At 35.6% G+C, this 17,052-nt stretch overlaps 1 protein-coding gene across 6 annotated transcripts in view; it reads left to right on the top strand.

Annotated features, from left to right (window-relative positions):
* The window catches only part of Ahi1 (Abelson helper integration site 1), a 130,309-nt gene that overhangs the window by 105,773 nt on the left and 7,484 nt on the right, over positions 1-17,052 (top strand). For 5 of the 6 annotated variants that reach the window (XM_013026898.1, XM_013026897.1, XM_013026896.1 and 2 more), the window contains 2 exons: positions 1,691-1,788; positions 14,231-14,289. In XM_013026898.1, the coding sequence (XP_012882352.1) occupies positions 1,691-1,788; positions 14,231-14,289 (157 nt within the window). Of the gene's footprint in view, positions 1-1,690; positions 1,789-11,889; positions 11,932-14,230; positions 14,290-17,052 lie in introns of all 6 variants that reach the window. The other variant, XR_001175466.1, reaches the window with a different exon arrangement.

Here is a 17,052-nt window from a genome sequence, read left to right as displayed (position 1 = left end):
TTTTAAGGGGAAGAGATTTGCTAAAGGTAGTAGAGAACTGCAGTAAGACATGGGAACTACCTAACAGACCAAGAGGGGAACTTTTCCTAATAGCTAAAGCCACGCTTCTGGAATATTTGCAAAGATTGCAATACAGAATTAATTCTTTGTCTTAAGTAGTGACCATCCTGCAAATGACATAATTTCTTTTTTTTTGGGGGGGGGGTCCGGTCGTGGGGCCTGAACTCTGGGCCTGGGCGCTGTCCCTCAGCTCTTCAGCTCAAGGCTAGCACTCTACCACTTGAGCCACAGTGCCACTTCCGGCTTTTTTCTTTTTGCTTATGTGGTGCTGAGGAATCAAACCCAGGGCCTCAGGCATGCAAGGCAAGCGCTCTGCCACTGAGCCACCTTCCCAGCCCAAATGACATAATTTCTTGTGTCCCAGAATAATTCATATTTTCTTTTGTCATTCATTAACACTCTGGAAAAGCATTGAATGGCAGAATAAATAGAGAAAATCTTACTATATCTGAGGATATAATAATTGGAGGTTTTTGTTGGAAGTTTCTTTGTTGGAGGTTGTTTTACTTTCTTTTTACCCTAGTGTTACCTAAGTTTAACAAAAACTCAACTACCCAATTTTAACATAAGAGGAAAAATGATTCTTAAAAGTATGTTGCATTCTGAAAATAGTAGCAAGAATTTCCATTGATCTTAATCTGAAACCAAATCTGCAAAGACTAAAAGTAAGATTATGTGTATATATGAGCAGAATCTCTACCAGCTATTCAATTAAGAACCACAGCCTTTAAAAAAAGATTGTTTTCTTGTTATGAAGATCTTATTCTCTTTGTCTTAAACTACTAGAAAGACAAACATAATCAGTTTCCCTTAGTCACATCTAACATCCTTTCATGTAAGATACAAACCCGCTAATAATACTAACCCATATGTAAAGCCAGTAAATATAGCTCATTATATTACTTATATAATTTTGATTAAATGTATTTTAGGAATTTCAGTTTAGAGTATCTTTTAACTAATAATTTTTTAACTCCGTAATATTTGCTCAGGAGATAAAAAAACAGGATTCTGTTTTCCAGGCCATAAATGAATAAGAAAAATTGTTTTTTCATATGTGTAAGAATTACTTATTTCATTTTATCTTTCCAAATTAGCTTTTCTCTATACTCTGCCTGGAAGAAGCCTCCTTAGTCTTCAGAGTCTGTCACATGTACACTTCTTTTATTCTCTTTTTCATCCACACAGTATTTTGTCTCTAGTCCTCTCTCAAAAGAGTGCCACATCTTATTTACATTACAAAATATAATCTGTTCCTGACCAGATTGTAAACTCCCTGAGAGCAGGGATTATCTTCACATTTCCGGCATTTCCTAGTAGATAACTTTACTTACAGTAGGTTCCTGGCAAGTGTCTATTGAGATAAAAAGAAATAAGCATCTACATGACCACACAGTAAGTGATATTACACCTTCTGTATTTCTGAAATCCTGCTGATTAAATTTTTCCAAGGGTAACTAATGGGTCAGACTACGAATTGTCATAACAATTATTACAACTATCTGCTGTATGTAACAAATACAAGAAATTCAATATCAACTTCCCTTTAATTTTATATCTGCCTTCCTCTATCATTTGTTTCCCTTAGAATAGTGTTCCTCAACTTAATTACACTAATTCCTTCTTCTAGCACTGTATCGAGAAATGCCTCCAGAGATAAAGGAGCGATCACCTCCTTTAACTCCCAAGGAAAAGCCCAAAATGGAAAAACCTTCAGCTTCTCAAAAGGTAAATATTTTCAAGAGTATGTGCTGCCTATGTATTTTGACTTTTTCTTTTATTTTTCATGCTTAGAATCCTTCATTATTTACATTATATTTTTTCTTTTGATCTTGCCACCAACATTATGAAATATACAAGGCAAATGTTATTATAGTCATTTTCCAGATAAGGAAACCGAGGAGGCTCAGAGAAGTTAATCTTTCAAGTAATATTGTAAGAATGGGACAAGGGCCCAAAGTAGCTTGTATCTTTTAAATGTAATGTTATTTCTACTCTAATTTACATCTTCGGCTGTCATAGTCATACTATTTTTAGCCCACTTGGTAGATACACATTTATGCTAGAGGTATTGAAATCTCCAGATAAAAGATGTTTTATCTTTCTGGATAGAACATTTACTTTTACTTAGTAGTATTCTAAAATATTTCCAAGTTAGAATGAATGTGGATGTGTTACCAGACAGAAAAAAAATGTGGTATATTTTAATCTATGCCATCAGGTACTACAGAGTTGTCAGTCAGTATTTTTCTGATATGAGTAGTACTTGGTAGAAACATTTAATAAATACTAGAGTATCATGTATATTGCTTTTACTAAACTTGTTTTATTATGTGACATTATCTCTTGCTTAGACTGAATTGTCTTGCTGTTTCTTCACTATGAAATGACAGATAGGTAGATAGATAGATAGATAGATAGATAGATAGATAGATAGATAGATAGATAGATAGATAGATAGATAGATAGATAGATAGATAGATAATTACAAATATGTGTGTGTATATATATATATATATATAATGTCATGCTGAAGCCTTCCTTGGGACATTTAGAAATGTCTGGAGACATTTTTGTTAGGTGTAAGATTGGGAATGCTACTGGCAACTAGTGTATAGAGGTCATAAACATTGCTAAACCTCCTAGAGTACAGCAGATAGCTCCTCAACAAAGAATTGGCAAATATGGTAGCAATTCCCCTTTCAGACAAGTAAGTGTAGGTGGGAAAATGGGAAGATAGAACTGAAATCTGGAAATTAAGGCTATCTTTAAAAATGCTTTGGGTACACTCAGAGTTATGGAGCTAACAGCTAACTCTTGAGAAGTGTAAAACTGAGTTTCCCTAGCACCTGGCTAGTTTCATTTCTTAAGTCTAGTTCCTTTATCAAAATATATATGACTTGATTTTATCAAGATCCTACCTTTTAAACCTGCCATAAACTCTATCAGATGTTTAATTTCACACACGAATCCTATTTTTATTAACGTATATAGAATGTTTAGAAAAGAGGAGGAGGAGGAGAACATAAAAAGTGGTCTGATAAGTGACTAGGATTGTGGGAGGTCCAAGTTCCTAGAAGCAGAGCCTTGGTGCCAAGAAAGGAAGGATCATTCCTGATCATTCTCATCACCTCCTTCATTTTACAGATTGAGAAATTGAGACCCAAGAAGCTATTAGAGATTCATTCAAAATGACACTATTAATTAGAGCATGGCCTCCATATTTTCAGGCCAGTGCCCTTTGTTTTTGTTCATGTAGTCCATGGCACAAGTGGTTACAAACACAGCCAAATTGGGTCAGAATAACTTTTTATATCCCTGTTTATGTTTGTCTTTTCATGCTTTTTTTCATATGGACATACTAAGAACTGTATTGTTTATACTCCTGTTTTTGCATTTGAGATGGGTCTTGCTATGTTGCCTCGGCTGGCCACCAACTCCTGGGCTAAAGTAATCATCCTGCTCTGCCTTACTAGTAACTGGAACTATAAGCACACACCCATTTCACTCAACTTTATTCTCTATACTTTTAAAGGATGAGAAAGAGAGAGAGAGAGAGAATGGGGGAGTTCATTGTTATTTTTCTTTTTAAAAGAAAAATATACTTTATATACTTCTGTTCGAAGTATAAAAAATAAGTAAAACGATAGCTTTTAATAGCTTGGCAGCTGCCTCCTCTTATAAGTTCTTCCCAGTGGAAGAAGAGTTGCTAAGTGTGCCAGGTACCTTCCAGCATTTCATCTGACTCATGAAATGTTAGTGACTGATGGCTGCATTTGTTGCAAGCTCTTCCAGTGCAGAAAGGTGAAGCTTGAGGTGTGTTCTTCACAGTAGTCTAAATCCACAGACAAGTCAGTAATTACTCAGAATGTGGATGTAGGGGGATCTTTTCCGCCAAGCTTATTCTAAAAAATGTTTAGCAAGATGTAATACAAATTTACACCTAAATAAATAGAATATTGGTGCTGTTGAGGAGAAAAGGAACTTAGAAGTTTTGAAAAACAGTAATGCTAACAACTTTAGTTTCGTTATTTGTTTACAGTTTGGACATTTTGTTGTTTTCAAAAGGCCTCCATTTTGTCTTATTTGTGTGCCATTCCTCGGGCTTGAACTCAGGGCCTGAGGAGTATCCCTGAGCTTTTTTGCTCAAAGCTAGCGTTCCACCACGTGAGCCACAGCTCCACTTCTGGCTCTTTGGTGGTTAATTAAAGGTAGAATCTCATGGTTTTCCTCCCCAAGCTGGCTTCAAACCGCAATCCTCAGATGTCAGTCTCTTAAGAAGCCAGGATTACAGGCATGAACCTGGCCCAGCAGCCAGTAATCTAATCATAGATTCATTCAAGGGAGAAAAGATATAATTGAAGTTCCTTGTTTTAATTTTTAATATTTTTAAGTTGTCATGCTCTAAAAATAATATATGCCATAGTTTTAAATTTTCAACCAATGAAAAATAGTGTAAAATAAAAAGTAAATTTTCTGTGCTTAGAATCATGTGCATTCTAACAGGTTTCTGTATATCCTTCTGAGAATATTCAATTCACATATGAATAGATATGCTTTCTTCTTTTATAAATATAGGGCATCTTCTCTTACTGGCACAGAAAATTCTATTTTAGACCATTTCAAGCTACTAGAATGCTGTTTCCTTTTTCTTTTTTTTTTCTTGGCATTACTGGAGTATAAACTCAGGGCCTTGTGCTTGCTTAGCTGGTATTCTGCCACTTGAGCCAAACCCCCAGTGCTATTTTTTGCTATTTTATTTTGGAGATGGATTCTGTTGGACTTTTCAGCCAGGACTGGCCTCAAATAGCCATCCTCCAGATCTAGGATTATAGGCATGGACCCTGAGCACTCTCTATTTCTTCTTCTCTGTTTTTTTTTTCACTTGTCAGAAAACCTTCTACACATGTTTTCATATTGATGGAACTGTGTTTTTATATAATTGCCAGATGTATTGTAATAATTATGCACAAAAATGTTAGATTATTTCTGTATATGTAGAGCAATTGCTGTGATGGTTTTGCTTGTCTTCTAAAACTCATTAAAGGAATAATTATTGGCTTTGTTATTCCAAGTTAATTATGAAAATATCCATTATAATACATTTTTGCCTGAGAAGAACACTTAATTATTTTCAGTATTTTGCTAAGAGTAGTCTTACTTTGCTATGTAGAGACTAAGGCTACTTAGTTCAGAAGGGCTGGCTCCTAAGCCAGAGTGAACACTCTAGTTACATACAGTCCAAAATATGAACAGATAGTCCAAAAGCATCAGATAAATCCATTATAGTTCCTCTTCCAGCTAAATGTATATCATACATTTTACACTAATGATTATGTTAACATTTCAGAAAACAGTAGACAATATATTGCTTTCAGCAATGGTAGATTTTTCTTAGTCTTCTGACAACTTAGGATTTTTGCTAATGTATTTTTAAAAATCACATTAAACAGAAAATTTTCCTTTACATTTTCGTATCAAAAGTGAATTTAAATTAGTCTTCACAACAGGAATTATGTGATTTCATCAATGTGTTCAATCAAACAACAAATTTGCTGTAGACAAGGATGATCTGAGGTATGGTTAAACACATTTTCCAAATATATAGAAATTACTCCTATACACTAATTCATTGAAAATATAATCATAAGTACTATCTCCTACCCAATGCTGAAGAGTAATGGCTGCTTATATTTTTCTACCTTAGACACTACAAGGATATATCTCTGACTTATTATGTTAAAAATTAAGTAATTGAGCTATGTTTGGATTTGCTGTAAAGTTTCAGGAATACTTGGAATATTTTTCATCTAAAGAGAACTAAATAAAAACTGACAGCATGTATCAAGGTCTAAAATTGTTAAAAATTGTCTAACAGTTAAAGTCCTTATTTATTATATTCTAAGGGGAATTGCAATTCAAGCAGCAAATCCTTTTTTTTCTTCCTCATTACTTGTTTCAATAATTTATAGTACATATTTTAACAAAAAGTATTCTTTTTATAAATATAATTTTATGTTTGAAAAATACCTTATAGTCTTATCTAATGAGGTAACATTTCAACAAAGAAAGTAGCTGAGACCCCAGGGATGTAAGCAGCAGAACCAATGCAAGTCACCTCCTATGGACAGTCCTAACAATGAAGGTCCTATCCAAAGATGCATAGAATCTTTCCTACTGCAAGGGACCCATGAAGGCCTTAGCATTCTTTAAGGTCTGGTGGCTAGTTTTGCTGCTGCTTCTCCTTTTGCATTTGCACCTTTGTTGTCCTCCATAGTACTGTCCTGTGAGCTCCAGCCCCCATTTCTGTCTTTGGACAGTTTTTCTCCATGTTCCAGGACCTTTGGATCTTCAATTAAATAAGACTTTTTCAGACTTACTGTCTTCTCAGTAATGTTTTTGCACTTAGTGAGTTTCTCTTTTTCCCCGTTACTGCTTCCCTGTCATTGTAGGTAGTCCTGATGGAAGAATCCCTATCAGTGAGAGATTAGGGAACAGTTAAGTCCCAAAAAGGGAAATGGATGACCCAAACAATTCATAAGTTTCCAGGAATTGTAGGAAATGGAATGGCATTCTGGCAGTTCCTGCTTTGATATCTATAATCAGTTCCAGTCTTCCCAAGCCAGGTCATGTAGACCACTAGGATATAAATGCATAGAAGCAGCATTACTTTGCAGTTTGATGTCAGATTTATAAATGGCCCTTGAAATGGGTAACTTGTCTCACCAGGCCTGGTAGAAACCACTTATCTGTCTTCCTCATTTTTACCCTGGTATTTAATCATACCTTAAAAAAAATCATACTATAACCAAGTGCTGGTGACTCATGCCTATAATCCTAGGAGGTTAAGATTTGAGGTTATTGTCAGTCTCAGCAGGTATGAAACTCTTATTTCCAATTAACCAGAAAAATAAATCATAAATAGAGCTGTGTGTGGCTCAGTTGGAGAGCACCATGCTTGAGCAAAAAAGGCCCAGGCCCTGAGTTCAAGCCCCAGTATTCATACAAGAAAAAAAATCACATTATAGTATTGACTGCTCTATATTGTTTGTGATTATTGCCTCTGTGAGTCCATAATCCTGTTTGTCTTTTCTTTGCATTAGATTTCTCATTCTTTACCCCTAGCCAACCAAAAAATAATGTCCACATTTCTGAAGTTGCTGACTTCTCCCTCCAAGTTGATTTTGGCTCCTGCTTTCTTTGAGGAGATGCTGTCTAACACGAATTCTCTCATATGTTCATTCTTACTTTCTCTGTATTTCTGTGACTTTTTTCCCTCTCTGCAGCTGTTTTTAGATATTAACAAAAGAAATTATCTTTTCTCTGTGGCAGATCTCTTCACTTGTAACTACTATGTCTTGCTTGATTCGCTCCTTTCCACCTATTGGCATTTTCCTAGACCTCACACAGTGATCCTCATCCTTGCTTTGGCATCTTTCTTTTTTATTTATTTGTTTAACATATATATTGAATGCCAGACACACTTGGTAGTACCCACTTGACATAATGGTCAACAAGTCGAAATATTTTTTGCCTTATAATCTAAAGGGTGAAAGTAAACTTAGTCAAAAAGTTCTAAAACTAAACAAGGCCAACAAAAAGGTAGTAATAGAAATAGGATGCCATTTGATGAGAAGGACATGAATTAGGTTTTCAAGATTACATTTGAAGCATTACAAACAACAGGTGCAGAAGTCTGGCATGGCCAATATTTCATAATAACTGGAGCTCAATGTTGAAAAGAGAAAATACTAACCCTAAACAAATGGACAGAATTACAACTGCCCTTCTATGGCATATTAAGGAGCTTCACTTTAACTGTGGGTGGTAGGGAACCATTGAAATATTTACAGCTGAGTTAAAATGCATTCTAGGCCTAGGGGATGTAGCTCAGTGGTAGAGCATGTGAGTATTTGTGAGGCTCCAGGTTTAAACACCAGCACTGTCACCAATAACAAGTTAGTTAATTCTAAGGCTGGAGGTAGTGGCTCAGCAATAGAACTTGTGTTTTTATTAGCTTTGCAAGACCTTCAGTTCATTTCCCAGCATCACTAATTAGATTTTTGTCACTTGGGGGGGGGGGAATGCCTGAAAGAAGCAATTTACAAGGAAGAAGGATTTATTTTGGTTCCCAGTTCCAGGAGTTTAAATCCAAGGTCACCTCGTTCCTTTGAGACCTGAGGTGGTGGTAGGTCACCTCTTGGCAGTCAAGGAAGCAGAGAAGGAGGGGCCAGGAACAACACTTACCCTTCAAGGGCACAACTCCCATGGCCTACTCCCTCCAAGTAGGCCCCAATACCTAGTTTCTACCAACTTCCAATAATGCCATCAGATTATGAATCTATCAATGCCATTAATCTATTAATGAAGTTGAAAGCCTAATTCGTCACTTCCCAAATGCCCATCACCTGGCAAAGAAGTCTTTAGCATATAACTTTCAAACCATATATTAGATTTAAACCATAGCAATCAACAGCAATACAAAAACTGTTTGTAGAAGCTTTAAAGACTGGAAAAAACAATATTAAAGGAAATAAGACCAGTACAGGCTGTTGCAATAATCTAAGGTTATGAGGTACTAGGATTTGGTGATCCTAGTGAATCCATATAAAAGGAAAGAAACGTTGGTTTTAAATTTTAATATCTCTGTATCAGATATAGCAAAACTTTGAACTGAGTGTATTGGTATAATCCCAGCTTCCCAACTAATCAGGATGCAGAGACAAGAGGATCTTGATTCCAGGCCTGTCTGCCTAACAAGCATAAGTCCCTGAAGTACTACCAAAAAAGAAAAAAAAAAGAACTTCCATTTGAAACTTGAAATGTTCAACTAGTTGCTGCTTTCCTGCAGGCATGCATCTATGAGGCTCAGGGGAGATTTGCAAGTCAGTTTTGATTTTTTAAAAAGTGTATGTTTTCAGAAAAACAATTGTATTTAAATTAGTTTTTTTTAAACTAACAACTTCCAAGTTATTTTACAGAAACTTAAAGACCTGGGTTCAGAGTCTTACTTTGCAACCATAAACAGGCTGCCTAGGTACATAGGAATAAAGTTACATGAAGAATGAAAAGGACAAAGTGTACAAGACAGTACTTAAAGAATGCCTGAGAACAAACTTGGGAAAGTATTTCTGTATAAGAGCTACTCCTAGAACAGTGACTATCTCTATCAAGTCTCCATTCTCCAGTGTTTGATGCACTCTCTACCTGCCTCCTAGAGGTATTGTCCTAACAAAGAAACCAGATCATCTGACTTAAAAGCATAGAAATCTTAGTTGACTCTCTACTTGTCCATGAGGTATAAGTTTCATAAATTTTATCTCTATTCCACCACTCAAAGATCAAATAGACATTTTGACCAATTTTCCTTATCTTCCAAACCACCTCTTTGAGCACTGTCTTGTAAGACACATTCCTCAAGCCTTTGCATATTGCTTTTTAAAATTGTATCAATGTTCATACTTTTCAGTCATGATAATTTCAGTTTGTCTTTTTTTTTTTTTTGGTTGGTCGTGGGGCTTGAACTCTGGGCTTGGGCGCTGTCCCTGCGCTCTTCAGCTCAAGGCAAGTGCTCTACCACTTGAGCCAAAGCTCCACTTCCGGTTTTCTAGTGGTTTATTGGAGATAAGAGTCTCACAGGCTTTTCTGCCTGGGCTGGCTTTGAACCGTGATCCTCAAATCTCAGCCTCGTGAATAGGATTACAGGTGTGAGCCACTGGCACCCAGCTCAGTTTGTCTTTTAAGGTCTAGCTTGGTGCTCCCTCCTCTATGAGTCCTGAAAACTGGCTGGCTCCACATTAAGGCTCATTTCCCCTTCTGCTGTACTGAGCTATGTAGCTGACTATCCCATGTCTACCCATCTTTTTCTCTTTAGATTCCACACTTTTAAGGAACCAGGGTTTCTACTCACTCAGCAGAACATTTAGTATAGAGCTTTCTCTTAAGAGTGGGGTTCCTTATATATTTTTTCCTTTTTCAGTTGACATGGTTAGTATCTAAAGCTATAAATTATGAATCAAGATGGCATGCCCTCTGTTTTAATAAACTTATAGAATCAGCATTCCAATTCTGGATTTTTTTTCTTTCTGTACCGAGATTTATTAGAGGACTTGGTATCAAATAAATCCAAATACATCATTAATAATAAATTCTAAAACAAGAGATCAACTCTAAACCTATACATATATACATAGTGTACTTCGGGAGTCTGGAAAGAGTTTGTCTAGTCCAGTGGTTTTCTTTCTTTTTTTTCTTTTTAATTATAAGCATGAGATTGTCTTTTATTTTAAAAATCTGGAAATGAGTTCTTTCTTTTTTTAGTATAAAATAAATTTAATTTTTTTCTCTTAATAAAGTATATCCATCCTGCATTCTCTGTGATATCCTTCTGAATACAATATATATTGCATCACAGTCACAAATATTTTTTGGAAATACCTTCAACCTTTTCTAGCAGAGGTCTACAACAATATTCTCATAATCAACCTACTTTCCATCAGTCCAGTGTTTTAAACAAAACTAATAAATAACAGATTCTCCATAGGAGGTATCTTAAAGAGTTCAGTACCAATTTGAATTTGATTATCATATCTATATAGAGAGAAAACATACTTTGTGTATTCTATAATATATAATCTAAAAATTCTTATTGTTGCTATTGATTTTTTATTTAAGTAGTTGTAAGAGGAGTTGCCATTTTGCAAAGCAGTTTATGAATGCAATGCATCTTGATCAGTGTTATCCCTTGTCTCAGTAAGGATGATATAGCACAGATCTGCAGCTAATACAATAATTTCTTCCCAAGGCCACGAACACTGTTTCATTCAACAATGACTGATGCTGAAGATCAAGGAGTATTCCATAGCCTGAAAGTTCAGATTCATGCCATGTCTTAATTCCAGGTTGTTGATGAGTAGGAATAGCAATGAGAGTAGCCCAGTAGTTTCAAACTTTTATATAAGAATAGGAAACAGAGCTGAGGATTCAGGGTGCCAGGCCATGCAAACCTAGTTTTATCCAGGTTTTATATTTTATGTTTATCTATGAAGCTTTCAGAAAAACATCATTTTGAAAACTAATTTTGCTGTCAAATCAGTTTGGAAAACAGTAACAACTTTGAGATGACTTCTGTGTCCTTGGTAACTCTGGGCCTCCATTTCCTCATCTGTAAAATAAGAGAATGGTGCTATGATAGCTTGTGCTTTGATTCTGAGCCTCTCTTTTCATTTTCAAGTAAAAAACCCCAAGAGAGGTGAAGTGATTTACTAAAATCATGTAAGTTAATGCCAAAATCAAGATTAGAATTTAACCTACTACATTTAGTTTGGCATTTCTCCTCATACTTTTTCTAAAATTCTAATGAAGTTTAAAGCAAAAAAGTATAGACAGACATTATTTAGAAGAGGCAGATATGTCAGCAGGTGTATAATTAGCATGTAAAAATAAAGTAATACTGTATTTTAAATTTGCCTTATTTAAAGTGGGTATGCTAACTACAACATACATTGATTGAACATTTACTTGATTTTACATTTATTCAAGTTTATAGAAATAATTTGGGTGAGTTTGTTTGCATGGCCTGTTTCTCTTTTTAAAAACCACTTATAAGTTGTTTATACTTGCTGGTAAAACTTCACATTATCAGTGTGGCATTTTAAATCATTCCATTAACCATTCCTTTCATGTTAAGTCTCACTGCATCTAAGTGGAAAATCACTCCTAAAAAGTAGTGAGGGTTTGGGAAGCAGGAGTCTCTAACTTCTAGTCCTTTCATTCATCATCTCCCCTTTGCTCATCTTCCTCTCTTCATCCCCTCCTCTCCAAATCAAGGGTATCCATGAAGAGGAAATGAAGTCACAAAACAACTGAGAGGTGTGTGTGAAAAGGAGGGAAAGAAGGGCAGTCATGCTCCTTGGTCTTGTTGATGGTGGGGGGGTATTTATAGGCTGATCACATTCCAGCCTTGGGTGCTTTTTGCTTAAAGAAAAAGTAAAAACAAAAGAGCTCACAGAGACACCTCCTTCTTCCCCCTCCTTCTGCCTCCATGAGTCACTACCCATATGGCGTGCTGCTGCTGAGACCAAGAAATGAGTGAGTAAAGGTGTATAGAAGTCAAGTATTGGTCCTAATTGGTCCTAATTATCCTTAGATAATTGTCAGAAAAAAACTTGAACTATGAATCCTGTACTAATTTAGGATTTATAGGATTTAAACATAAGTGAAACCATCTTTGTATCATTAAGGAAAAGGAATGGGGCATCCCTGTTACAATAATGTAATAGAACAGTGGAAAAGATGGCAAGGATAAACTTTAGCATACTTAAGAAAACTTTTAGAGGAAATCATAGCATCCACTGCAAATGAAGGACTCTGCCATAATAGGACTGGTAAGAGCTAACACATGGCGATGTGTTATAACATTGGTTGAACAGGAATAACTATTTCAGTCTGACTTCTCAATCTTAACCTCTAGAATAGGTTTAAGTGGATGAAAATTTATGATCAGAGATGCATGATGACTGCTTTTCTTAAGCCCAATAGTTTTACTAAGTTTCATACAAATATCTATTTTTGATAAGCTACGGCCTTGCCATAGGCAAGAAATAGTACGTAGACCTTGTAAAGAATCAAGTAGTATCTTACTTTTAATTTGGTTACTATATTTGAGTGTGCAAAGAAACAAGCTGTTCTACTTGGTTGATGCTTTCTGATTCAGGTTTTGATGGTTTTTCTGTACTTGTTGGTCTATTGCTTAAGGTTAGGTTAACTATTCTACAATTGGAATTAGTTCTTGAATTTGAAATTTTTCATATGTATGTACTTTTTCCCTAACACATTTTAACTGAGTCTGATCAAGGTGTCTTTGGTCTTTTTGTTTGCTGTTTGAGTCACTTACTGCAACACTGGCTTTTAAACCGCTCACTTTAATTCCTTTTTAAATAAATGCTTGATTTAAATCTGTACAGGTAACAATAATAATCACATAATATGGTCCAGAAAGCATAATATCCTCTTGAAATCTTTATGATAAACAAAGTAATATTTGTTTAAAAATACTCAGAGCTAGACCTTGCTAAAGAATATCTTTTAGGAATCTTTTTGTAACAGAAGAAATCTCAAAAGGGAAAATGAGTTTCAGTAGAGATAACCTTAAAAAAAGCAATAGTTATTCAAGACTGAAAGAGAAGGTTGTACTCCCCTTCCATTTCATTTGGTATTTTGTTATCTGGATCGTTTTAATTTAAATAATGTAGATCTGAATCTGAATCATCTCTTTTTGTATATAATTCAAAACTTTATTATACCACATTTATATTTTATTTTTGAATAGCAAATCTTTTTCCATAACACCTAATTATCTCTAAAAGATATCTGCTACAGCAACATTGGATTAACTTATAAAATGCTATATGTCATATTAAACAGTATTTCCTAAATATACTTTTAAAACTAGAGGAAGCATTAATCCTCAAGAGTGTAATTTGGGGTGTGGGGATGTGGCTCAAGTGGTAGAGCACCTGCATTTAGCAACTATGTGGCTAACACTAGAACACTAGAACCACTGTAGCAGGAGCATGATTTAGTACCACTGAAGTGCTTGTAGTTTGGTTTTCTCATGGTGTCATTAATAAAGATTGGGAATATTGCATAAATGGTAGGTCGGGCAAGAGCCAGACCCTGAATTCAAAAATGCAGTACTTCCAGAAAATAAATAATACAAAATATACTGGATGTTGTAAGAGACAGAGTTTTCAGTTCAGAATAGTGCATATTGTTGAGTGAGTCACTATAAAAAAGTATACTGGAAAGATTACAGAGGAAAGATTATATAGAAATGTAATCTTAATGCTTAAAATAATATATATGCCACATCATAGTAGAAGATTAATTTAGGTTTATAAGCAGTCCACCTTTTTTGCCACACATCTGTAAGCTGACTTCTTTTATAAATATGGATTCAACTAGTTAGAGAACTACTTCCTTAGCTTTCTATAGGAACAAATATCCTCATAAACATTCACTTTCAAGACAGGCATAGACATTCTTGTTCAGAGCACGTTTAAGGCATGTTCTCTGCTCATTCAGAAAGTTGGTGGGTTTTCAGCATGTGAATACTGACTGTTGTCTTCTCTCAGTTTTGACTTACTACTTGTTTTTTCTTCTTCCACAGCACTCAGTCAATAAGGACAAGTCCCAGGAGTTTAGACTGGGTTCACAATCTATGGCACAGTAAGCAACTTCTTCTAAATTATCTGCAGTGATAAGTAATTAGATTGTTTTTTCATAACATGATGATCACATTTCAATTTTAACTTTGGATAACTGACTTCTAGAAGTTTTTAGCTTAAACTAAGAGGAATGTTTCAGTGGTTGGACTGACTTAAAGAACACATTACAAAGTAATAATATGAAACAAAATAATGTTACATTCAACTTGAGAGAACCTATCTTGACATTTACTTTTGTTTGAGCAACATTTGAAATAACGAGTAAATGATTATCAAATACCTATCTTGAGACATTAAAGAAAAAATACTACTTGAATATCATCATTGTACAATCATATTATCACTGACAAAATATAACATGAATGTTATCAACTATGAGTGGTTTAGCTCTCCACACGTGCTCTTCCACTTCACCCGCACGTACACATAGGGATTCATGTTTGCACTCACAGACCATTCTTGCTGAATTTCCTTCAGGAAAATATAAGTTCAAGTTAACTTGCTTTCACAGTTCAAAGAATAATTTTGTCTTAATAACTCAAAAATTCTGGCTGAAATGACAGTAATGTACAGGAACTGTCCAAAGCTTTGCAGAGTTCACAAAACATTTCATTCCACAAATGAAAGATATGTAATTTTTAAATGGACTTTCAAAGAATTACAGAATTATGATGTAGAAAATACCTTAGAAATTCTTTCCACCACTTCTCTGTTCTCATGCTTGAGAAAACTAAGAGAGCCATGTATAAAATTCACAGGCCACATTTATCACCTGTACCAAGTTCTAAATCTCTGGCCCTAGGCAACTGGAGTTTCTTTTCTAGCTAGATTCTTTGTATCATTTTGTTGTTGCTTTCTTTTGAGAAGTAAGCTATACTGATAAAGTATACAATTTTTTTATAGCTCTGTATAGTTTCAGACTATATTCACTGATATTAGGACATTTGTTTCTCACAATATCACTGAGAGATAAGTAGACAAGTATTCTGACTTCTGTTTTACCAAGGGGGAAAACAAAATCTGAAAGACTGAGCCCTGTCCTGCAGGTGTTCAGACTGAAGAAGCACCCAGCAGAAAGTGGAGGGTAAGCTAGCAAAAGATGATCAAAGTAGACTGACTGGTGATGGGTTGGAGATTTGAGGTGGAGATAAAACAGACTAGAGATTGTGGCTCTTGAAGAATGCAAAATGAGAATTTAGGAGCAGCAGCAGGTTGGGAAGTAGAGGCAGGAGACAAGTCTTTATATATCTATATGAACATGTGCCTGAGCAAACGTTTGTCTGTACCAAGAGTTTGGTCTGGTTCAAGGCCTTGTTTATACTGCTAGAAAGAGGAACAATCAGGAACAGCCTTTCCAGATGAGTGACAGTGGTTCTTTTTTGAACATCAATCCAAAGAGGAAAATCAATCATCTCTTCTCTGTAGTTGGTCCAATGCTGGGCGCTGAATTTCAGTGATAAGTGATACATAGTATATACCTTTGCAGAGTGTCCAGTGTGGTAAGGAAGATACACAGTGCACAGTCATTTGCTAAATATAGATTTGCTGAGCACCTCCCATGTTTCAGTGTTCAGGCAAGAGACATAACAGTGAACTGGTAAAAATCCTTGTCTCAAAGAACTAACATTTACTTGTATGTAAAAGAAGTAAAATATCTATATCAGATGTTAGCTACACAGTGGAGAAAAATAAAGCAAGGGTAGAGAATAAGAGGGAAGTGTGATGGTTTCAGTTTTAAATAGTATCAGAGTTCTCACTGAGAAAGGAAAATAAGTATATGCAGCAGGGAGAGTGCAAAGGGCCCTAAGGTGGGAGCATACCTAGTATCTTAAAGGGATGGTAAGGAAGTTGCTGGGACTTTTGGAGTAGAGGAAAGCAACTGGGACCAGTAAACCATTGAAAGACTTTTAGCTTTTAAGCTACGTAAAATAAGGAACTTTAAAGCAGAGACAGTGATGAACAGTTTATTAGCATCACTCTAAAATTTGAGATAATAGATTTTTTTAATTTAATAAGTTTTCTATTGTGAAAATACTGTACAGAGGGGTTACAATTACATGGGCAAGATAATGAGTACATTTCTTATCAAGCATTGTTGCCTCCTCCTTTGTTTTTCCCCTTCCCATCCCTGCCCTCCCACCTCCACGACTACATTCCCCTCCCCCACCGCAAAAGTTGTAAAGTTCATTTTTCTTTCTTTTTTTTTTTTTTTAGAAAAATCGGTGAGCTTTTCTTTTTATTTATTTTTATTTTTATTTTTTGGGTCTGCTCGTGGGCCTGAACTCTGGGCCTGGGCACTGTCCCCTCAGCTCTTCAGCTCAAGGCTAGCGCTCTACCACTTGAGCCACAGCGTCACTTCCAGCTTTTTTGTTTTTTGCTTATGTGGTGCTGAGGAATCGAACCCAGGGCCTCATGAATGCGAGGCAAGCACTCTACCACTGAGCCACCTTCCCAGCCCCTTAAAGTTCATTTTTCAACATAGCATTTTGTACATCTCATTGTTGCAATGGTTCTACCTGTATCCCTAGTTAAACAATTTGTTTTTTTCCCTTCCCCTCCCCAAATTATACCAACATCAAATACAGTGAAAACAGGGGTTATACCGTGGGGGAGGGACATACAAGCAACAAAACAATCACCTTATAAATGTTAGGAGCAATAGCAAGAAAGAAAAAAACCACTTGTGTCCTTATCTTGAAGTTCTTTTCGACTAACATCATCTTACCTGACCGTTTTTGCTTGTCTCAGACATATACTAATTATT

The sequence above is a fragment of the Dipodomys ordii genome, unplaced genomic scaffold, assembly GCF_000151885.1.
Source record: "Dipodomys ordii isolate 6190 unplaced genomic scaffold, Dord_2.0 Scaffold97, whole genome shotgun sequence".
NCBI lineage: Eukaryota > Metazoa > Chordata > Mammalia > Rodentia > Heteromyidae > Dipodomys > Dipodomys ordii.
The sequence above is the reverse complement of the archived record's forward strand: the minus strand, read 5'-3'. Positions and strand labels throughout refer to the sequence as shown.